We start from the raw sequence: 25,342 nt of genomic DNA, 5'->3' as shown, positions 1-25,342 counted from the left end.
AGGTCTCCCGCCGGTCTCTCCTCTTTGATCAGAAGTGATTCAGGTTTCTGCTCCTCCGTGTCTGTCGGCTGTAAGAGAGAAACCAGATGATTAGCGTGACTGATCCCCCAGGTCACCAACCTTCAAAACCACAGCATCACACACTGGGTAAGAAACATTACCTACAGCTAAGCTAGTCTGAAACCCAGTTTATTATATTGGGTATGACAAAGTGCAGTGAGTAGCATAAGAAGACTATGACATTGTCAGGGGAAAGTGGTAGGATGTACAACAATGCGGATGTTATACTATTATTATTAAGACACTGAAGCCTTCTTTCATTATATTTTTCCATTAAGACTTGTGTTCTTGACCAACACAGAAATGACATTTTGGTGAAGGCTAATGCTTGGCAAAGATTATTATTTTTTTCCACATACATTAAGTGTGACAGAAATACTTGAACAACTAATGCTGCAAACTGCATGGAAACTACCTGACAGCTTTTCGTAAGGCGTGTCATCTAAAACTCCAGTTGCTACCACACAATATAAATCTGTGAAGAAATATGTGAGTATCTGGGAAAATAGTCAATGCAATTCAAATGTGAGCAAAATGATAAACATGGCCATGACAAGCTTATGTTTGAGCACTATCAGTTATATGTTGATGTGAAGATGGGTACAGTATATTTGGTGAGCACTCTTTTCTAACCCTTTGGACCTGAACTGCCCCAGGACTACGTGTTATGTTCTCTATAGGTATGTGGGCTACGTGCCTCCCTGACCTGGAGAGGATTTGTTTAAAATAAAAACTGGGGGAATCACAGACCCCAGGGTATGCGCTTTAGGGAGGGAATGTGTATTCACAGCCAGAAGTGATCCTCTGTACCAGGAATGACTCAGCTTCCACCCAGTACAATGAGTTGATGTATTGCCCCTTCAATCAAACAGCTCAACAGTCGGGAAGAAACTTTTTTTTTTTCATTTGTGATCAATTATTTTATTAAAATTTTCAAACTTTCAATACAATGCATAAACAACAACATCCACACAGGTGATTCTTTACGTCCAAGTCTCAAGAATGTTTTTGATTTTGGTAAACAAGTAAACACGTGTTTTAAATACCAACACTACATAGACAAATCTAAGACACTTTTACAGTCCATGATCCCAAAATGGGTTAAAAAGTTAAAGACTATTTTCTCTCTCATGTACAACTAGATGCAGCGTTGTTTTGTAAACTCCCAGAATCCCTTGTTTCTGTCACTGACATGATACACCCAGGATGCGTTGCATATAGTAAGTTCTTTCTCAGTGTGGAATTACAAGCTCAAGGGTGGTTTGGAAGATACATTTCCTTACATTATTTGCTGGGGTGAGCTACTGACCATTCCTACCCACAGGTATACAACTGTGTGTAAACTGGGTCTGTTTCATCCCACAGATCCTGCAGACATGCCTCCTCTTCCCATTCACATGTGCCGCTGAGCATTGCACTAATGCTCGCAAATTTTTATACCCAACATTTCTGGCTTAGCTTGGCGAGACTTGCACTTGAAATTAATGTCACCTGTTTTGCTTTTTAAACAACACATATACAGGGTTTTTAGTTTTTAAAAAAGGCAACAAAAACTTGCTCTGGCCTTTAAAACTGACAAAAATATCACACTTTATTTTCAAGGTGCTAATACACATTACTAAGTGTGGTTCTTATTTTATCCAATGTAGAGTGATGTAGAATGACCTTAGTAGTCTAAAGGGACAGTTAAATAACGATCTACATTCACATTTTGATTTTTGACCATTACTGTCATCATTTTTCAGAGTCAGCTTATTCAGTACTGAGAACTTGATGTCCGTGATCTGCTCATTAGTGAATTCAGTGTACATTAGGAGAACTAAAGGGATTTAAATAATGTTCCATGCACACAATGCCAAAATCCAGCACAAATTATATAAAACTCACACTAGAGACAGGATGGTCTAAAGGTGAATCATGGATAGTAAGCATGTACATACTGTACATTTACTGGTTGCTAAGGTTTTTTCCCCTCTCACCAATCATAACTGAAGAAACTCATCTTCCACTACACACAGGTGTATGGTTTCTCTGCTGGTGCGTTTTGAGATTACGTATCCAGGCAAATCTTTTCCCACAGAGTGTGCAGCTGAATGGCTTCTCTCCCGTATGAACCCTCTGATGCTTTTTAAGATTACCTGATTCAGCAAACCACTTTCCGCAAAGTGAACATCTAAACGGCTTTTCTCCCGTGTGGACTCTCTGGTGTATTTCAACCTTTTTTGGGCGATTGAAAGCCTTCCCACAATATGTACAAATGAACAGTTTCTCTCTTCTGCCCAGTCTCTGGGTATTCATACCCTTTGATGCAGGGGAATTTTTATCAAAGGGAACACGTGCATTTATATCAGGGGCAATGATGTGTGTCAGTGCTGTATTCTCCCCCACTGCCAGCTGTGGATATGGGGCACACATGTCCACACTCCCTGGGTGCATATCCTCTCTGTCTCTGTCTTCACTGTACTGTCTGTGCTGTGCTGGAATTTCTCCTGAAATGGCGTCTTTATTCCAAACTGTATGCATCTCAGCCCCCTCGGCGGAAACGGAGTCCATCATTGCAGCCTCTGGTTTTACATCCAGAGAACCGAATGACAGACTGTTCCCAGCACCTTTGCCTGTAGAAGCAAGCGACTGCAGCTCTGAGTGAAACGACAGGCTCTCAGAGTTTGTCTCTGTACCGTAAGAACACGACGGATCATCAGCCTCGGTTTCACCACCCCCCTGTGTAAAAAAAGTCCTCAGTTGGCTAGTTCTCTCACACATTAAGTGCTCAGGGCAGGAACTGTTGAGTCTTCCTGTGCTGTGTTCAGATCCTGTGTGTTGAACCGTCTTGACATTCTCATTCTCTGGCTCTGTCTTAAGGACAGTTTCCAATCCACTGACCTCCCAAGCACTGTGTCTGGTCCTGTGCTGCTCAGTGAGCTCCTCTGTGTGTTGTGCTGCTTTATTCTGTGTGTCCTGAATGGGAGTTCTTTCCCCACCACCTGCCCTCGACTCCACAGCTCCTGGAGGGAAGACAAGAGGCAACATACATGTTACTGAGAAGAGAATCCACAAAACACAAAATAATCTACAACAGTATGACAATGCTGCCAAAAGAACCATTGATCACTGTCAACCAGATTTGTTTTGTGAACTAACACTGATACAGTTGAAAACTGGTTCACTTAAAATGTTCTACCATTGAAGCCCTCTCTCTCTCTCTTTATGTGATTTCTTTCTAAGAATGAAATGCACTCAGGCTCTCTGGACACTTACACAGGCCCATGTTATTTGTAATTTTTCTTTCACATTTTGTTTAGCAGACGGACTAATACCAAGTGAGTTACAAAGGGCCCTCAATGAAGCTTTGTTATACTGTTAAATAAATACATCAAAACTGTAAACTGCAAAATAGACATGTCATAAATGTGTGCTTAAAGCTGAAGCCTGAATTTGCTGGAAGAAATGGGAACAGGACAGGGCATGGCTAACCATATCGATGTGCTGATTTTAAAGTTTATTTCCTGTGTTACCCTCCAGCTACTTACTCTCCACCCTGATCTTCATCTCTCCCTGTGGGTCACTGTCCTCTTCCAGCCTCTCCTCCTTTATAAGAAGTGATTCAGTCCTTCCCTCCTCCATGTCTGCACTCTGTAACAGAGGAATGAGGTGGTCAGTCTGACTGGAAACAGATCAATATGCAATGTTTAGTAATACACATTAACTAGTTTTAAAGTCTACTAAAATACATCAATGACACACCTAGTGATTATGGACTCATGCTGGACAAAGTAATCCAAGAGTAAGAAATACACAAATAATTTTTAAATCTTCTTTAAGAATGGCAAAACAATCTGAAATGTCTTCAGACAGGCTGTCTATGTCCCACATGAACACAGTGAAATGCTGTTTATGTTTAAATTCGGAAAGAATCTTCTGTAGCAATGGGTGCAACTGAGAGGTATCCCTGCATATGCTGGTCTTCGTTACGGCTGAGCTCTCCATCTGGTTTCATTGACATTACTTTTTACAATAATTACTTTTACGTCCCTGCTAAAGAAATACGCTGTTGCAGATTTTTTTTCTGCCCTTCGTCTTGGTGCCGCTGTTTCAGTTAAGCTTAATCAGTTATAGGTCCCACTGAATAACGTATTATTCTGAATAATGCTGGACACCCGTCTGTACCTTTAGCTAAGTTTTAGGAGCCTGCAATTTACTTAGAGAAGACATTTACTTGCATCCCTGTGACAACTGATAAAACACATTTCCAACAAACATGTATCAAAGAACTAATAGCAAGTCCTATTTAAATGGCGTTAAGACCTGTTTTGTATCTAACACACAATCAAACCTAGTATACCGATTCAAAGGTCATATGAAGAAAATACGTTCCTCCCTGTTGACGTTACCAGTACTGGGAAACACTGCTCTAGAGAGACTCACTGGTAGCTGTCAAACGAAATGTTAATGCAACACTGCAGCTGAAACTTCTCTGTGGCTGTATCGTTCATCAAAGTCAAAGTCAACTTTATTGTCAATTCTCCAATATGCACAGGACATACGGAGGATTGAAATTCATCCTTAATTTCAGCGAAAACAACACGATGGGAAAGAATAGCGCAGTTTCTTCTTGTAAATAATGCCATCTCGGTTGTTGATCAGCAGTTCACATGTTGGCTTAGTTGAGCTGACCTCGTCCCTCATGCCGGCTGGCTGTACCGGACTGAAGTCTCCATCCACGGCTGCGGTCTCTCCATCTCTCCCGAGACTGTCCAGCGGTCTAACGGGGACTCTGCCTTCGGCTGGGAAATGGCCCTCTGAAAAACAAGCAATACATTAACTAAAACCATTGCTCGGTGTCATTTATACATCAGGTTTTTCAAAGTACCACAAAAGTTGGCTACCCAACCCAACCAAAGTTGGCTGCAAGGTTTAAACGCAGCTAAACCAGATAACAAGCAAACTTATGTCTCCCTCTAAGTGGCATACTAGCGTGGCTAATGTTAGCGTTTATGGCCTAAACAACACGAAGTAATGTTAGCTCACTAGCTTTACCGGTGCCTGTTCTTCTGAATTTATCGCAACCATGAACTCCGTGGGGGCGATTATTTACGGAGGTCTCCTGTTCTCTTCTCTCCGAAAGCCCTCCCGCAATCCGAAGCTCCATCATCTGAAGTTTCCTCTTTAAAGCTTTGTTCTCTTTCTGGCTCTGAGACATCTCCAAACGCAGAACCGCATATCCATCGTCCACAAGTTTGCAGATTTCCGCCACGGCCGCGTTTGCTAGCACCTCCATTATGGAGGCTATCTGTGTATGAAATGCTATGCAATTCGACATTGCAGCGAGCAGCCACTAGCTACCGATATGCGCCTTCTTCGCTCCCTAATTCAAGATGTCTTCTGGAGATTCTGGAGATGTTTGTTCACGATGTCTGGAAAGACCAAACGGATTCAAATGACTGGCAAGGTACCGTTGTGGTGTATCATCTAGTTCGTTTTCATTTCCGCACTGCCTAGGAAAGGCCCCCCGGCCACTCTCTGTCCTTTACAGCAGATCTGAGATCAGCCGTGGACTCCCAAACCTAACCCCATCCCATGTAGTATAAATGTTGATTCTGATCCAGGATCTGTTGCTAAGTACACCCACCCTGGCAATGACGCCCAAAGATGTTGGTGAAACGAGAGTGTAATCTCCGGTTATATCGTTCGAAACACCGTCACATGGCGCTCCCAAGACCCACTGAGTTGAGTCGAGGTGATGACCACGGTGTAATTCATTTACAACGACTATGGCTATATGACTATAGTCCCCATGAAGAAAGCTGTACGTGCAGTTACATTATTTAGATGTGCTAGTCTGGGGATTTTTGGGCAATAAAACCTTAAATTTATAGTTGGTATTTGAAAAAAAATTTGGACACGTGAAATTTTCCGTATATATTGTGTTTACATCGTAAATAAAAGAAAGTAGTCCGATTCTAAAAGTTCGTTGAGAGGATTTTGCTGTAAGAATAAGATCTCGTACAATCTCTGACGCCGTTGTCATTCGACGTAAAGCCGTAAATACTGGAAATGAATGGCGGTGCATTTGTGTCTCACGCTGCATCCAATCTTTGATGTTTCGTAAATCTATTACACGTTTTTATAGGGCGCCGTGTTCGAGGAACTGCATCTTTCAGTTACAGAATACAAAACCTGCAAAATTACCCACATTAATCTTATTTCCTTCCATGGTGATCGCATTCAATGAAGGAATAAGAGACCCCAATTATGGCCAATTATTGAGATATCTGAGATATCATATACAGAGCATCTGGTGAAATAAAACTTTTGTGTAATTTTATCATAAATTAGTCCAATTAAATGTCTTGTTTAACTTTTAAACTACATGCTGTTGGCTACAGTATAGACCATACAAATAACAGCTGTCTTTACATTTGACACATAAATCATGTTGTCATGCAGTCTTCTCATTAACAGTTTCTCATAGCAAAATTAAACTACCAGGTCTCCTGCAACGTTTCAGCTACATGCACAAAGCTTACTAACGACGTGCATGTAAATGTCTTCTCTTTTACACACTGATGTATTTAAAGATGACATGAAACAGTGAAACACTTCCCAAAATGTGTGCAGCCCTACAGTCTCACTTCTGTGTGGGAAACAGATAACCTGACTTGCTGACAGGTGTACGCTGCAGACTAGGATATAGTCTCTCTGCAGCTGAGTGGCTTCTCTCTGCGTGGACTCTTTGGTGTCTTAAGTCTCTCTGAACAAGGGAAAGATACCCCACACTGTTTACAGCTTTACAGTCTCTCAAACGGTCCTTTGGAACAGTTTCGGATAATCTGTGCACTAACTGCATCACAGTTAATCACAAGGTTGCTGGTATCACACACTCAGTACTCAACAGCTTTACACCTTGGTCTGTGTGCATACAAGATGCAAGACTCGTATGCATCTAAAGCTACACATGACCTTTATAAATGTACACAGAATTAAAACACAGTCACTTCCTGCACACTCACAAGTATAACAGACAATAGCAGCCCATGGGAATGTGGCCCACTCAGTGATGTCAGAAAATGTCCACATTTGAGGGAATCCCCGATGAAAGGGAGAGAGGCACAGCTGGAAGAAAGCATTACTGCAACACGCTGCATCACTGTGAGGAGGCTGTGTAAGGCTGTGGTCTGCTTATGTCCAACACAATGTTGGGATAACATTGTAACAATGTTTTTTCTCCATCTACCACAACCAAAATGCAACATTGCATACCGTCATACTGTTGACTAAATTTATGGACACTGTATGTTAGACTATTGATTACAGGTATTAATTTTATTTTTCAATTCCAAAGAATAGGAATACAAACACCTCTTACATAATTTAAAAGGGTAGGATATACATTGCTACAATGACTTTGTAGTGTAGTCAATAAACTGTCACTTAAAAATAAAGTTACATTAGTTGCTGCAAATACAAGAAATCATTCTTTCCAATAATAACTGATGGAAAACATGCAGTCATCTAATATATAACCAGATACATCTCAACAACAGATAAATTGAAGGTCTACAGATAAAAATATTTTGGTACAGGTTTTAGTACCCTCTTTTCTTCCAGAGTTCAATACCTTACCCACTTTGATGTGTCACTCACCCCAAGTTTACCCAATGACTGTGTGTTATTGGTCAAGCCAGTTGACCCTTTCTGGTGTGATTGGCAGGGTATCAGCTCTGTAGGCTCAGGAGATAAAGGGAGGGGGCAGGGTGATGAAGAAACAATCAGGTTTGCCAAAGGGCAGGGGAGAAACAAAGGCTGTGTGACAGCACTACCCACAATGCACCACAGGGTATGATTGTGAAGCCTTTTCTGTAATCATTAGCACTGCATCGATCTGTTCTTGCTGAACAGACCCACTAGCCGCCACCCACTGTGCATCCTGCACTCTGTTTCCACTTCAGAGCTGGAACCAGGGTAGCACAGGCTTGAGCCAAAGCTGTCTGCCCTGGTAAAGCATGAATGCTTTTCCACTGACGTGCCCACCACCAAAACTACACCATATGCATATGCACCGCATACATCATATGCAGAGCTGGTGTCTTCCCCAGCAGGGATGACTGCCTGTACTTACAAACTGTATTTTTTTCTGTTTAATAGTCTGGCAACAACATGTCTAGAGAAGAAGAGAATGATAAACAATCTGTCCCTGGATGGAAAGAGCTGGTTCCAGCTTCATTGTGGGAAAGGAATATAATGAGCAGTAGCCTGGTTCCAGCTCTAGAGTGGAAAGGAGGCTGAAATAGATTCATCTCAATTTGCACATATACCATTATGGTATAATTTCAGTTATGCCACACTGTAGGAAAACATGTCTATGACAGTATGCAGGTAACTGTCTACTCACCTTATTTTTAACAATGCTTACTCAGACACAAGGGTATATCAGTATAAGGTCACATCAGTACAATCACCAGGCACATGAACACTCTGATGTCTTTTAAGATGACATGAACGAGTGAAACATTTGCCGCAATGCGCACAGCTAAATGGTTTCTCCCCTGTGTGGACACTTTGATGAGATCTCAGATAAGACGACTGCCCAAATCTCTTCCCACACTGGTTGCAGCTGAATGGTTTCTCTCCCGTGTGGACTCTCTGATGTGCTTTGAGATAACCTGATTGAACAAACCTCTTTCCACACTGCAGACAACGAAATGGTTTCTCTCCGGTGTGAATACTCAGATGTGTTTTAAGATTACATGACTGGGTGAATCGCTTCCCACACTGTGTACAGCTGAATGGTTTCTCTCCTGTGTGAACCCTCTGGTGTATTTCAAGCTCTTTTGCCCGAGGGAAACCCTTCCCACAATATTTGCAAATAAACTTTCGCTTCCTCGTGCAGACCTTACGATGAGTTCTGAAACCTTTCGAGGCTGCGCACTTTTTCTCCAAGAGGGAATATCCGTTCATATCCCGTGCATTTGATTTTGCAGCTGCTGTGGGTTCACCAGCTGCCATTTGGGTATCTGGGGGACAGAAGTTTAAAATACTTTCCATTTGCCCGGTCTCTCTGTCTTCATTGTAATGTCTGTGCTGTGTGTAAAGGATCCCTGACGCAGTGCCTTGGTTCCAAGCATCACCCTTCTCACCCTCTACTTTAATGGACACACAGTCTGTCGATACAACCTCTACTTTCACATCAGGAGAGCTCAGTGGAAGCCTCCTACCAACAGCATCTTCTGTTTCAAGCTGCAGTTTGGACTGAAATGACAGGTTTTCTGAGTCTGTTTCTGTAGAGTAAGAGCAAAATGGATCTTCAGGCTCAGTATATGCACTGGCCTGTGAAAAGTAATCCTCCAGATGCCTGGTTCTCTCATACATGACACATTCAGAGTCCAGACTGCTCTGTCGTCCTTCTCTGTGTTCAGATCCTATATATTGGAGTCCCTGGATGTCTCTCTTGTTATCCGGTTCTGCTTTGAGGACGTCCTCCAATCCACTGACCTCCCAAGCACTGTGTCTGGTCCTGTGCTGCTCAGTGAGCTCCTCTGTGTGTTGTGCTGCTTTATTCTGTGTGTCCTGAATGGGAGTTCTTTCCCCACCACCTGCCCTCGACTCCACAGCTCCTGGAGGGGGAAGGTGAGAACCAATGTAAATATTAGTACCATATATATATATACACCATTCCTACCACTGAAGGTTAAAACCCCACCTATTTAGAACACACCTGGGCTCTCTGTCCTCTGACATCTCTCCCTCCTAACATTAATACAGGTAGTAACATGAATTTGCTGTCTCCCATAAATTGTAAACATAGCGTTCTGTCCTGTGGGCTATTCAGTATTTGCCCTCCTTCCTACTTACTCTCCACCCTGATCTTCAGCTCTCCCTGTGGGTCACTGTCCTCTTCCAGCCTCTCCTCCTTTATAAGAAGTGATTCAGTCCTTCCCTCCTCCATGTCTGCACTCTGTAACAGAGAAAGAAAGCTAAACACTACCGCGCAATCCGATCAACTGATGCTAGCCTGAACAGGTGCGCCAGTGTTAGCCAAACACGCGCGCTGATGTTGGCTGAACAGGTGAGTCTGTGTTAGCTGAACAGGTGTACTGATGTTGGCTGTGTAGGTGAGTTTATGTTAGCTGAACAGGTGCACTGATGTTGGCTGTGTAAGTGAGTCTATGTTAGCTGAACAGGTGAGTCTATGTTAGCTGAACAGGTGTAGTGATGTTGGCTGCGCAGATGAGCTGACCTTGGCGTTTGTGGTGGCAGAGTGCTGCATGTCATTCTCCTCGTGTGCACCTGTGGGGTCACCAGCTCGGCACAGGTCTCCAGCCATCTGCTTCCCAGCAGCCTCAAAACAGCTCTCTGAAAACGGGAGGAAACCTTTGTCAAACTACTGAAGATGATCATATCAAATCCAGTGCTTTATATGTGCCTGACCTCAGAACAGGACAAGCGCAATTCAAAATAAAGACGGGAAACATAAACGTTATAAACGTGTGGCGAAAATATGGATGCTGAACTACTTTCCTTTTTGATGGTGGTGAGCTTCACTCTCCTACCCAAGACCCCTACAGCCTAGCTGTCTTTTCCATAGCAGGTGGAATGTATTATTTGAGGGACTTGGGTATGTCCCGCATAAGCATTTGCATTATACTAGGTCTAAACTTAAGAACACACGCATGTGTGTACGGGTAAAATGACACGCAGACTATTTGTACACGAGGCTTGGACGGGTCAGGATCAAAACGCAGCGAAGAAACATAAAGGATCTTTTTCTTCTCCTTCCGCATAGTGTTACATCATAGTTCTTCGATTTCTGGAGGTACCCTTGCAGCGAATGGTTGGTTAATGGCTGCAAAACGTTTAACCACGAAAACGCCAACTAAATCCAGCTTGATGAAACTCACCTTCTGTAGTTGCTCTTGATTCACCTCGAACTTTCACTCCAAAGGGGCGACGAGTGACTGAGCTCTCTTGCACCTCTTTTCTCTCTATGGATTCCTTTAAAACCCTCCGCTCCAACATCTTTAATTTCTTCTTCAGTGCTTCATTCTCTTTCACGAACTGAGACATTTCCAGATGTAAAACAGTGTAATCCTCATCCACAAGTTTGCATATTTCTGCAACCGCCGCAGTAGTTAGCACCTCCATTATGGAGGCTATCTGTTTATGAACAGTGATCGACATGGCACTGCGACGCGGCACGCCTCTTTATCGAAACCTTAAGGAGATGCTCTTTAAACCAAGAGCTAATAAACGAAATTAAAGGGTTTGCAGTCTGTTATCTTCATGCAACGTAATAATAAACAAAACGGCTTGGTGCGCGACACCGTTAACTTCCGGACTGCAGAGGTAGATGGTGATGGAATATTGATTGTACCGTAAAAACTCGAAAGCAGCCGCAAAACAATTGATGTTTACGGTACACCAAATTTTGATTTGATAACGTGAGCCTTACTGCACCAAGATATCTGATTGAAAATTACCGATTACTGATTAAATTACTGATTATACTTATATCACACTCAGTTACGTTTTAACCCCACACGTCATGAAATTTAAATGTGGTTTGATTTGGTTTTTTAATTAATTTATTTATTTTAATGTTTTTTTTTTGACAGAGGAACAAAACGGATCACACCACAGGCTCATTTGCTAAGGTTTTACCTTGCTCAAGTGTTTGCCAAATTTTCTTTTTCACCAGTTTTCAGACACATAATTATCACACCACACTTATACACTTTAAAATCAAAAAAGCTTTATTATACCTAAAATATGCATACCATTTGATAACATAATTGTACTGTATATATGTTTTTGAAATGATAGGAGGATCAGTACAAATATAAAATGATTAAAAATAACTCACAGATTACATGCATGCATTCACTGGTCATGGTATATATTGTTTATGTACAAATGTACTCATATTCTTCCATAATTCAGATTTCCTCAATTTTTTTTTTTCCTGGCATGGTCTGCACCTCAGGATTCCTGTAAGAAGCAAAACTGATCTCTTAAGAAGGTAACACCACTGAAATACACTCATCATGAAATCTTTAAGTACACACAGATGTTTACAGAATAAAGCATACAGCCTTGAGATACCAATGTTTTTTGCAGTCATTTTGTTCAAGGGATCATTCACGACACGCCATCATAGAGCAAGGAACCAAGACACCCGCACATCAAGAGATCAATGCCTTCATACCGATGGTCCCAGACTTGAACAATCTGGGAGGTTACGTCAGTGACTGCCAGGCTGGAAGGACGTCAGAGAGAAACACAGGGGTCAACGTTCCAGCAGGGAAATACGCCCTGTTGCTGCTTGTGCATCTTTGTTGCCAGGCAGCGTTGTCGTGGATGCTGCCGGACTGGAGTCCCGGTGACCCCTTGCAGGATGAGTTGGGATGGCATGTGGCAGAAAGGGTTTAGCGACCGGTGAGCAGACCCACGCCGGCTTGTCTCAGCCAGAGGAATGAGAATCCCACAAGGCTGCAGCTGTAGCAAGGCACAGGCTCACATCCTGTGAGCATCAGATCTGACCTCCTCAACAACTCTGGCAGTGACAAACATCCAGCACATGTCATTTCAGTCAATGAAATGTCAATGCACCTGCTACAAGAGACATTTAGTAATTTTCCAGATTATATATGTGAATTTGCCGCATGTGTGCGTGATACACTAAGCATCTTTTGACACCAAGTATATTCCTTCACAGTTTACTTGTGGAACGTTTTCCACTAGCGTGGAGACTCTGGTGTCTGATAAGATTACTTAAAAAAGAGAAACTCTTCTCACATTGTGTGCACTTGAATGGTCTCTCGCCTGTGTGAACGGTCTGATGTCTCTTGAGATAACCTGGCTGAGCAAACCGCTTCCCACACTGCGCGCAACGAAAGGGTCTCTCTCCTGTGTGAACGCTCTGATGCGTTTTAAGACTGCACAGCTGACTAAAGCTCTTGCCACACTGTGTGCAGCTAAACGGCTTCTCTCCTGTGTGCACTCTCAAGTGCATTTCAAGGCTTCTTGGACGATTGAAATTCTTCCCACAGTATGTGCAAATGCATAACCTGTCTCTGGTACCAGCTCTGCAGTGGCTTTTTGCTGCTCTGAAACTGTCACAGGAAGTGTATCCATTTGCAGATGTGGCGCCTGATTTTGCATTCGCTGTGTTCTCTCTCGCTGTGAGTTTTGTATGGGCAGGATACAGTTTGGCAACATGTTCTGGCTGCATTTTCTCCCTTTCCCTGGCCTCTCTGTAAAGTTGGTATTTCGCATGAGCTACTTTGGACGTTGCCCTTTTGTTTAAGAAAGAATGCACCCCAGCGGCTACTTTAATGGGTACAGAGTTTTTTACAGGCTTGGATTTCAAATCTATAGACGACATGCTGTTGACCACACCTTCTCCGCTTGTAGAGACCAGCTGCTCTGGGTGAAACAACAGGCCCTCTGCTTCCATTCCCGTGACGTACGAGCAAGACGGGTCCTCAGTCTCTGTGTTTGCTCTCCCCTGTGTAAAGCACGTCCCCAGATGACTGGTTCTTTCACACATTACACTCTCAGAGCCCAGACTGTTCAGTCTTCCTGCCCTGTGTTCAGATCCTCTGTGCTGGAGTGTCTTGTTAACACTATTATTCTCAGGCTCTGCTTTGAGGACGTTCTCCAATCCACTTCTCTCCCAAACACCGTGTGTGGTTCCAGGAGGTCTGTCTGCCTCATTAGGTGTACTTTGTGTGCAAGCAAAGGGAGCAGTTTCACCACCAGCACCTGGTTGCATAACTGCATGAAGGAAGGCTGGAACAAATATAAATATTCCTGTCATTTACTTGCTTGGCAGACACTCCTATCTGGTGAAAATGAAAGGTATGCATTCATTTTACACATTATCCATTAATTATCCAGTATTATCCAGTAAGCTGGATGCTTACTGAAATGGCCTGCTAAAGGGTACAGCACCATTGTCCCTCAACCTTATAATTGCAAGTGCAGTTCCTTAACAACTATGCTACACTACTGCGATTAGGAAAAAACCTAACTAGTATATTAGAAACACATCAGCTGAGAGGACAAAGCAATGGCCAGATTGCTGAATTGGTGACCATACTGCCATGCCTGTTCACTCTCTCAGAATTACGCAACTTGCACATTATTGCAGTATATACATTATTTGCTTGTGTTTAAAATTCAGCGTGAGGTAAGATCAGCAGCAGTCCTTCACTGCCGCTCTGTACAGGGTTTCCCTGCCCTCTACTTACTTTCCTCCCTGCAATTCAGCTCTGTCTGTGGGTCACTGTTTCCCAGGAACTCTACAGGTCTCTCCTCTTTGATGAGGAGTGATTCAGGCTTTTTCTCCTCCGCATCTGCAGACTGTAACAGAGGAACGAGGAGATTAATCTCATCCCTACAAAACCACAACAAACACATGAGTACGGTGTGGGGACCACAGACAGACACAGCATGAGTCTTAAACTGACTCATACGACAGTAAGGAGAGGAGAGCCTTATGATACGGGGAAATGTGTGCATTGTTGGCTTGTATCATAACATAAAATAATGACTTCTTGCTCTTGTGGTTACCACAAGCTATGGTTTTATAATGACAACACACTAAACTCAGCCGAGTCCAGTAAACTAGCTTATTACACTAAAGCACGTGAAGGGTGAGGGTGTCACAGGCAATACTATGCAGGGAGGGAGAATGAGAATCCCACACGCACTTAGGAAAAGATTTACTGTTACATTTAGTCATTTAATAGCTGCTATTATCCAGAGTGACGGTGTCACGAAAGTGTCACAAAACAGCGTGACGAGACATTTCCCAAGTGCACTCCACTGTGTGCAAGTGTGCGTGTTCATTGCCTGTTAATGTCTGACTGCTTGACCACCACAAGGATTACTGCGTGAAAAATGATTTACGCAGGTTGCAATGTGGTTGCAGTGTAGCTCTCAGCAACAGCTGCATCAGTCACTCCGCCTGTATCAGTTCAGGTCAATACCCAGCTGCACAGATGGACAAATTCTGTATAAAAGTAACAAAACAAGTCAACGTGGATAAGGCCATCTGCCAAGACAGTAAGACAAACAAAAACATTCGCTATGGTCAACCACAGTGCGGGAATGTTTTTTTTTTTTTTTCAGATTTTGTTACAGCCATTTGAATCAAACAGCGCAACGGTATGGTTCAAATGAGTATTTTCAGAAACCTTTATTCATGCCCAAAAAAACTCAGACACAATCTATGAGAGACAAGAAAATCTTTGCATAAGATCATTCTGCATGAAATCAATTGGATTTTGATGGTGTCTGGGGCAAAACCGGACATTACAAAATTAAAAAATCTGAAGTTCACTGAACTTGAAATCTGGTATTGATAATCTTGATATTGAGTTCTGTCTGGCAGGTATTTGTAATATGCAGCAGCAGTGGTCTTGTTGTGATCTTCGGTGTGCATGGGCTGGTAATATGTATTCAACACAGCCTCACTAATTTATTGTCTAGCCATCTATTAACGTATCTAAAACATAATGTATTATAGTAATGAATAAATAGCAATATTTTCTGAGTAATTCATTTATCTCTGTGTAATTCATCAAGTTTATTCTGTGTGTGTGTGGAGCAGGAGGCCTATCACAAAGCCTATTTGAGTGTTTGTTGTGAAATTTTCATCAGATCCATGCTTCAAGGGGGCAAAGGTTTGCGGTGATCATGCCAAAATCAACACTGATTTCACACTGAATGACCCTGTAACCATTATTGTAGAACACAGAATGACTCAAAAATAGGGATTTTGGCAGTAACACATGGAAGGGGTAGCTATTATTAACTAATAACAGTTAATATTAACTATTATGAACTATTATTAGTATAACTAAATATTATGTCTACCATCCGTATGCAAAACATGTTGATATTATTGATTCAGCTTTGACAATAATCCTTCTAAAAAACAGTAGTAGTATGTAAGTAGTTACTAAGATGACCAACATATTCATGAGTGAAGCATTTAATGTTACACATTTAATGCAACTACGTTCATATGCCTGGCTATACAAAATTCTCTCCATGAATTGCATATTCATGATGGCAAAACATAGTAGCTGTGTTGGACTGCAAAAGACAACAAATATTAGAAAAAGTGTAGGTAACAGAACACTTAAAACTGGATGAAGTTTCAGTGCGACTTTGATTATTTTAAATCACAATCCACTGCAATGGACTTTAAGTACTATAACAATGTGACCTGAAAATACAAAAAACAACACCTGGAAACTATCAAGGGTGGGTTAGCCATTTTTATGTTCTTTATAACACTGTAAGAAATATCTGTCTTCAGGACTTAAAACATCAAGAATGTTCCATTTCAATTTGTGAGTTTAGCATGCTTAATCTTGGAGTATTCAGAGAGGTATGGAGTGAATGGTAGATCTTGATTATTTATTAATAATATGTTTTTTCTATCCCTGAAAATGTAACATATTGTAAACTTCACACATTGAGGTGCTTTCTATGCTGGTGTAATCTGAGGGACCTTTTCTCTGTGAATCTGTTCCAGCTGCATGGTCTGCCCCTTGTGTGGACACTCTGATGTGTTTTAAGATGACACGACTGGCTGAACCTCTTTCCACACTGTGTGCAACTGTATGGTCTCTCTCCCGTGTGAACAATCTTGTGTCTCTTAAGATTACACGACTGAGCAAACTGCTTTCCACAAAGTGGGCAGCTGAATGGTTTCTCTCCCGTGTGGATCCTCTGGTGTATTTCAAGCTTTTTGGGACGGTCAAAACCCTTCCCGCAGTATGTACAAATGAACAGTTTCTCTCTAGCTTGCATTTGGGTGTATGGTGGACACGTGCTAGCATTAACTACTGGCTCTGCTTTCCTTCTGTTCTCCTCTACCTTGTGAAGACTATGCTGCCTGTGGGTGCTATCTGCATTTGTCTCTTTGTTCCAAACTGTATGCATCTCAGCCCCCTCGGCGGAAACGGAGTCCATCATTACAGCCTCTGGCTTTACATCCAGAGAACCGAATGACAGACTGTTCCCAGCACCTTCGCCTGTAGAAGCAAGCGACTGCAGCTCTGAGTGAAACGACAGGCTCTCAGAGTCCAGCTCTGTGGCATAAGAGCAAGACGGATCTTCGGTCTCTGTGTCAGGACTCCCTTGTGTAAAGTAGGTCCCCGGCTGACCTGGTATTTCAAACACTGCATACTCAGAGTCCAAACCGCCCAGTCCTGATAGTTCTGCCCTGAGTTCAGATCCTACATGTGGGAGTGTCTTGACACTCTCATTCTCTGGTTCTGCTTTGGGGACGTTCTCCATTCCACTGACCTCCCAAGCACTGTGTCTGGTCCTGTGCTGCTCAGTGAGCTCCTCTGTGTGTTGTGCTGCTTTATTCTGTGTGTCCTGAATGGGAGTTCTTTCCCCACCACCCGCCCTCGACTCCACAGCTCCTGGAGGGAAAGGGGGGGACTATTCAGAAAGAAAACAGAGCAAACTTCACAGCTGAAACATTTTGTTCTGTGTTTTATCACTCTCATGTCTGCGTAAACAAATTACTGAACTGAAATAGTTTTTCTCCCTTTTTTTTTAAACATTAACCTGTCTGCCTAACCTGTGAGATCTAAGGTATTCAAGTTAGCCAGAGCACTACCACTGAAAGCACATTAACCTGAGGTTTGCAGGTTTGATTGCCAGGTCAGGTACCCCTGTATACCCTTTACTAGAGCACTTACCCAGCTGTATGAATGAACAGTATATGTGTAAGACAAGCAAGTCACACTGGATAACTAAATAATAATACATCTGATACATAACTCCGAACATATATTGCTATAGGTTTTGACAGCTACTTGTCTGCCACAGTGATACCCTAGCTCAAATGCTTCCCTCCTCTCTACACTTACTCTCCTCCCTGATCTTCATCTCTCCCTGTGGGTCACTGTCCTCTTCCAGCCTCTCCTCCTTTATAAGAAGTGATTCAGTCCTTCCCTCCTCCATGTCTGCACTCTGTAACAGAGGAATGAGGTGGTCAGTCTGACTGGATTCGTCTTTACAAACACACAGTCCCTGAAATAAGCATGCACAGCCTAGGATATAGCTTATATACTGAAAAGAACAAACAAGCTTGAAACATGATTTAAGCAAGGTACTGCTACATCTCAGCTGTGGCATCTCAAGCTTTGGGCAAAACATTTTTTCCTGCACCTTTGCTGATCTGGTAAGGAATGACTAAACAGTGAGACCACAGATATTGTACAGTATGACCAGTTATGCACCTGTGGCATTTTTCTGTCCTTTGTATTTCCTTGTTTGTGGAGGTTCTGAACAGTAACAGGAAGTCCGGGTGTGGTTTGCATTGTTATGCTAACTATGGACATTCCTGTTTCCACCAAGCCCTTTTGAGAACTTCCTTAATGAGCCAGCAAATCAGAACACTTATAGCTTCAAAAATGTGAGACATAACTTTCAACATGAAGCAGGCAGTTTCTAGAAGGACAGGAGGAGCTGTTCAATGCTAAAAAACTTAAATAATTAAATAAAGCATTGTGCATCCACAGTGTTTTAATTTTTTTTTTAAAGAGCTGAGTTTGTTTGCAAACAGGATGGAGGAACTAACCTCTTCCCTATCGATGCCTGGCTGCACAGGACTGTCCTCTCTGCCCTCAGGCTTCGGCTCTCCATCACCTGTCCCACTGAAGTCCTCCTGCTGGCCCAAGGAAAAACAACTCTCTGCTGGAACAGCCAAGAGGGAAATTAAACATCTATCACATGTACTTACAAAAAATTCTTCCTTTTTTTTCTATCATGACTAATATATTTTACTTTACTTTGGTCTACTAACAGTATGCACAGTACCTTGCAAGCATACATTAGAAATGCAGATGCATAACAAAACAGATCTTAATACTGCAAACAACAGTGGTTAACAGTTTAACCTGAATTATGATGAAAAAAGCAAACCCAGGCAGCAACACTGGCAAAAAAAAAAAAAAAAAAAAAACTCCTCTTTTTTGTCTGATCTGGAGGGGGGAAAGGCTCTGTGTGGGGGGCCCATTTGCTGCTGGGCTTCTGGGGAATTATGTAGGAAGAACTGAGTTATGACTAAGAAAACAGGGGTGGGATGGTCAGGCCATCGTGGCTAATAAAGAGGAATAATCGAGTGTCTCGAGAGTCATAGAGGCAGGAGGGTCAGGCATCATTAGCGAGGGGCGGTGAGGCATTTGGGGGATATGGAGAGTGGGGGCGGTGAGGTATTTGGGGGATATGGGGTGGTGAGGTGTTTGGGGGATATGGGGACTGAGGGCAGTAAGGTATTTGGGGGATACACACACACACATACACACACACACACACACACACACACACACACACACACACTCGGACATCACAGAGGCAGTCACTTTATGTGTGACCTGCATTCACACAGGTAGCTCGCTACATCGTTACACACAATAATTACTCCACTCAGCCACGAAAACGATGTTACACAGACAAATGGCTGCCACACAAGCACACCTTTGTAACAATTACCAATGCAAAGAAAGACCAAGTCAAGACTCACAAATTAAAAGCACAACCAATGCTGAACAAATTCAAGGCAGACATTCAACAATCATTCAACAAGTGTGTGGAAACAAAATGCAACCAGTTCAACGAGATGCAACACCGTAGCAAAACCAGCAATAAAAATTCAGCTTCACTCACCAATGAAGACAAAATCCATCCTCCTATCCTTTTGGATGAATTTTTCAATAACCCGGTCATAAAGCTGATCACTGGTTTTCAGATCCATGAGAACCTGCTTTTCAATAGCTATGGAAGCTAATGCAGAGAGTTGGGATCGTCCTGTGGTGTTCCTCACATATGTTTTTATCCGTCTGAGGGCGGAAAATGCCCTTTCCACAGATGCAGTGGTGACAGGGATCGTTAAAACTAAACATGTTAGTGCATATAGCTGATACATGCTGTCACACAGTCCTTTACGTTGGAGGAAGAGGAGGAGGTCAGATGGGCTCTTCCCCTGAAAAGCTACCATAGAATACATCACGGACAGCTCCGTTTTCAGCCGTGGCAAGTCAAAGTGCGGCCCGTAGCTGTCTGTCAGGCTTGAGAAGGCAGTTTCAGGGAATGTAGTCTTAAAGCTGGTGAACTGTTGGGGGTCCAGAAGGGAAAGGAATGAAAGTTTTTTGTGATCTTCAAACCGATTTTGCACTTGATTTAAAATGTTGTCAAGAATGTCATCATGCAGCTTCCTGTAGTGTGAGCGAGAATCTCCGTGGGCTTTCCGTCCAGTTGGCACCCCGGTGTTCTGCACAGTCTCGTCATATATTTGATCAAAACGTTCCCTCTGCCCCTCAATGCAAATACAAAACTCATCCACCCTGGCCACACAAAACTGCACGTCAAATGACTTATTCTGTAAAATGTCGAAAAGCACATCTGCACGTGCAAACATTTCGCTAAAACTTGAAAGCAGAAAGCAAAATTCAAAGTCGCGCAGGTTTGATATGAAGCCATCAGCACTGTGTATGGCAGTATCTTCAAATTCATCATGGTGGTCAACTATGTAATCAAACAGATCCTTAAGAACATCCTTCCTTTCAAATACAGTGCACACCAATCTTGATGCAAAATTCCACCTGGTTGCTGCCACTCCTGGCAGTCGCTTCTGACATATTTCCTCAAGCAGCTGCATTCGTTTTGGCGAGCTAGAAAAGAACGCAGCCAGGCCAGAAAGGTGTGAGAAGAAAATTTTGCATTCTCTAATTTTTGCTACACCTTGAGATAAAACCAAATTAAGGGCATGTGCATAACAGTGTATGAAAAGCGCCTGTGGGATCTTTTCCTTCACCTTGGCTTGGACTCCGTTCAGCCCCGAGGCCATAACAGCAGCACCGTCATAGCACTGGGCTACAAGTTTGTCCATGCATCCATATTCCTCCAAGAATCCAAGGACCAGGGCTGCTACGTCCTCTGCCCGTTTTTTCCCTGTCACATCCTCAAATTTGATGAACCTCTCTTTCACGCCACTGTCTGTTACAAAACGAAGAACAAGCGATAGCTGTGCAGTATGGCTGACATCTGTTTCATCCAGCATTACAGCTGCAAAGGGCGTTTTCCTTATTTCTTCTTTGATGGTCTCACCCATCACATCAGCAACAGCACTTATCAAATCGTTCTGTATTTGACTTGAGGTTCCAATAAACACTTCGGATGTGGACAGATGGTAGTGCAAGTCTGGATCATAATCCGCTAAAAATGATAGTAGCTCCAGGTAATTGCCACGATTTGCTGATTCTCTGCCCTCGTCATGGCACCTGAAAGGTAACTCCTGTTTCCCAAGGAAAATCACACAGTGGATCAGACGTTTCAAAATCTCCCTATGTTTTCTCACCTTTTCATTGTGCATCGTCGTTTCTCTCCGCCTCTGTTCGTCCAGCTGTAGACCAATCCTTGTGTCTCCAAACATTTTCATGGTAATCGTTGCCTTAAGATGACCTTGTGTGTTTTGGTGTTTTTGTGCAGCCTTAGTTAAACAGCTAAGATTCTCGTAGCCTTTCCAATTCCACGCACCCTTGTCGGTCCCAAACAACAAGCACTCCCAGCAGTAGAGCCTCCTGTGTCGAACTGAGCCTGTAAGCCAAGTGTATCGTTCCCAGTTGCTAGCCTGAAAATGGCGAACATAGCCTGCATTTGATGGTTGATTGAGCTCGAGATGTTCGGGCGTTGGGCGGCCTTTTGTAACAATGTCCATCTTCTCATTGAACGGTCGTCTTGAAAAGGGCGCTGATAATAAATCCGCGACAATATCATCTCCACCTGTTGCCATTTGCGACGTCGGCTATTAATCGCTAGTTAGCACTAAGCTAAGTCTCGTGTCTGAGCGGGTCTTCTGGAATACCCTGGAGCAGTGTGGCCAGATCTCGCAAGAGAAACAAGCCCAAAAGATGCGACTTGGCTCTAAAAAAAACACTTACCTACCACAATGAGTGTGAGAGAGGCCACTTGATCAATTTATATATATGTATGAATTTATTTTGCATTTCATAAGCAGGCATTTCAAAAAAAATACCGTAACTCCGTAATTTTACATTTTTTTAACTCTAAAGAAGTTGAATAAAACCAACTGGCCAACAAAAAACGAGGAATCAATAAATGAATGAATGAAAATGAAAGTAGTTGCATATAACGAACTGGCCAAGTAATTACATCAGTGAAGGCAAAATAAAGATATCTTGAATATCAAGACATCTTGATATCATGGAGCAATTGCATGGTTGATTAACGCTGTGCATTTGGTCCGGTGCATTTTGATTTCTTTATCACAAGCAGATCCAGTTAATTCGCCGAGATGGTCAACAGAACTAATGGATGTGTGACAGGCTGTGTAGGTTGCTACCTTCAGCTCACTTCTCTGTCTTGTCTCGTTTGGCTTTGAGACCGTGAATCCAACGTCCGTAAGCCTCATTGACGAGAGCGGTGCTGCGTTTCTTATATGTTTATCAGTGCTGGCGTGTTGAACAAGATCTGGATGATGTGCGCGCATTTCACACTTACAGAATCTGCACACTGCCTTTGAATCATCCCCCAATTGAATCGAATCCAGTCTTTTAATCCACTCTCTTTCTCCCACTCTTTGTTGTAATTTTCCGTATTTCGCCCACTTATTCACTGGCATTGTTTGCGAACTAGCTAAAGAAACTCCATCATTGACGAACCATCAATCGCGCGAATTTGATTTGTTTTCATTTGTATGGGGAAGGGGAGGGGCGGAGGGAACGGGGTTGTGGACGGATCCTGCAACAGGACAAACCAGGCAGTTTCGCTTTATTAGGCAGGTATAGTGGAGAGAGACAGGAGATAGGGAGTAAGGCCAAAGTAACTACACTTTAGAAACAAGCCCAAAAACCGCAACCCACGACTACCAATATTTGTAAGCGACTTTACAGAAAAACAAGCCCAAAGTTGCTTATAATAATTGCACTTGGCAACTGTGCCCTGGAGCCGTGGGAAAATCTGCAAGAATATGCCCATTGGCTACGAATCCAAATATGATTAGCGACCAAATTGTCCATCCAAACGTACTAAAACGACTTGATATTGTCCTACCCCACCCTTCTACCATAGAAGGATGGAAAGATGATATGAAAAAGTGGCCAAGAATTACGTATGGTAGTATTTTTAGTTACTTTGTCAAGTCTTTAGCAAGCGACGAAGAAGCTATGAACAACCTGAAAAGCTCCAAAGCATATCAGTATCTTCACAGCAATAGGATTGGACGTGTTCTGGTAAAGATTGTAGACAAATACATTTATTTAAAAGCGGATATTGAGCCTAGCCAGAGCCTGAAGAGTCCGTACCACCAAGCATGGGTGGTTACTACAGAGACGGGAGGTCCAGACAGCAGGTTGCTAACGCATCGCTGGACTCGGGCGATCATGCAGTCATGCAGCAGCTGTTTTAAGGAAGGTTAGCTGACAGCAATCATAGATCGATAGATAGTTCATGAAGTAAGATTAAATCAATTTAGACACGTTTACGAATGTTGACGCTCATTGGGGAGAATATCCTCCATTCAGGATATCCTCCCCAGGGACTCCGTAGAAAAATATCTGATTGGTTGCATTTTTTTCCAACACAAAACCACTCAAAATGCAGTGCATGGACAGAAAACAACGGATACAAGTCGGAGTAACACTGTAATATTACAGATAAGCAACACAAAGACGATTTTTATTTATTTTATTTATTCATTTTATTTAAATTTTATTTTATTTATGGAATTAATCAGATACGTTTTTTATTTTTTCATCTGAGGATTCCAGGGCCTTCTCTGAATACCTTGAAGGCCCTGACGGTTCGCCACTGGTCAATGCTTCCTATTAATCCAAACCTCGACCTTATGTCCACCAGCTACTAAAGAACATGTGGAATTTTTTATAGGTTAATATTAATGATTAATAGATAATAATATTGTCATTGGTATAATACTGTTATCCTAGTTCCCCGATGTTGTTTCGTTAAAACAACATATAAAACTTTAGCTATACATTGAACTTCCAGTTGGATACCCAGGACTCAAAATGAAACCAAGACATTCGTGATACATCAGAAATACTTTGGTTGACCAGTGTGCTGAACAGTCGTATATCCGGTGGCTGCTTGAGATAATTGTAAGTGTTCGTCGGTGGGGGAACCACTGGGTAGTTTGACATAACGACGTCACTCTATTCAAACAAATGAACTACTATTTGGAAGTAACGGCTATTAATAGAGATCTGGTAGGAAACGATCGGCTACCAATACGAACACTTACATTGAATCAGATGCAAAATGCTCAATAGTTGTTTAGTCAGTAAACTAAGTACAGCTTACCCCTTGCGCTGCCCTTTAATTGAGCGCAGAGCTGAGCTCCGTCGGATGGGGAATTCACAGGACTCTCTCGGATCCTTATTCTCTCCGTGCATCCTCTGGCGACACGCAGCTCCAACATCTGCAACTTGCTCCGGAGAATTTCATTCTCTTTCTGGCTTTGAGAAATTTCCAGCCGTAAAACTGCATACCCCTCGTCTACGAGTTGGCATATTTCAGCTACGGCCGTATTCGCCAATACTTCCATGATGGACGCCAACTGTTTGTGTAAAACACGATTCGACATTATACCAGAACCCTACAGTACCGCTTTAATGAAATCTTTGGGAGAGGCCCTATAGATTTAGCACGATGAACATCGAGCATTAATCAGTAAAATGCAATACAGCAATGTATCTGCAGGACCAGCACCAACGTCAAGCCATCAACAAGGAGTACTTCCCGGTTATTTACGACATACGTCAAACTAAAAGTTCTCATTTACACGCGCAATCTGAAAATAATGCTTGAAATATTACATTTTACCCCGGAACGATAATATTTGTAGACTGCCATATACGAAATTGACTTTTTGTAATCGACATTGACTTATAGGGCTTTTTGCGGGACTTTTATTTTTAAAGAAAATGTTGGAACCCGTATAACGGGGCTGCTGTCGGGTACGCTGCAAATACTACTTCCGGTCTATGGAAGAAGCGTAACGGTATGAATACTGTACCGTAAAAATTCGAAGTAAAGCGCGACTTTTTGCTGTTTAAGAAAAAGGTTCAGATTGTCACTCTGACTCTGTTAGGTAGGTGTTCGTTGTATTAAATAAAGACCTTCCTCCTTATTGTTTGTGCGCTTTGTGTTCACTTTAGTTCTGTTCATGTTCGGTGCATTTACCTGCAAGCTGAGACGGCACTGGAGTTTCGCT

The 25,342-nt window shown here is 42.6% G+C and overlaps 1 protein-coding gene across 5 annotated transcripts; it reads right to left on the bottom strand.

Moving 5' to 3' along the window:
* Nucleotides 1–1,211: 1,211 nt before the first annotated feature.
* Nucleotides 1,212–24,830, bottom strand: si:ch211-89o9.6 (gastrula zinc finger protein XlCGF53.1). 5 transcript variants are annotated; one of them, XM_036517320.1, is made up of 8 exons: nt 24,430–24,830; nt 18,671–18,783; nt 17,958–18,060; nt 17,383–17,504; nt 9,913–10,015; nt 9,553–9,674; nt 3,591–3,693; nt 1,212–3,065 (listed from the first exon to the last, which is right to left on the bottom strand). In XM_036517320.1, the coding sequence occupies exons 1-8, from the start codon at nt 24,710–24,712 to the stop codon at nt 2,059–2,061; spliced, it is 1,956 nt and encodes a 651-aa protein (XP_036373213.1). In that variant the 5' UTR covers nt 24,713–24,830; the 3' UTR covers nt 1,212–2,058. The 5 variants fall into 5 exon arrangements, with proteins under 5 accessions (XP_036373213.1, XP_036373210.1, XP_036373212.1 ...); XM_036517317.1 differs by lacking the exon at nt 24,430–24,830 and adding an exon at nt 19,759–20,940; XM_036517319.1 differs by lacking the exons at nt 9,913–10,015; nt 17,383–17,504; nt 24,430–24,830 and adding an exon at nt 19,759–20,940.
* Between the last annotated feature and the right edge of the window lie 512 nt (nt 24,831–25,342).

The sequence above is a fragment of the Megalops cyprinoides genome, chromosome 22 (genome assembly GCF_013368585.1).
Source record: "Megalops cyprinoides isolate fMegCyp1 chromosome 22, fMegCyp1.pri, whole genome shotgun sequence".
In the NCBI taxonomy this organism is placed as follows: domain Eukaryota; kingdom Metazoa; phylum Chordata; class Actinopteri; order Elopiformes; family Megalopidae; genus Megalops; species Megalops cyprinoides.
Note: the sequence above shows the minus strand (reverse complement) of the source record. Positions and strands in the feature narration are given on the sequence as shown.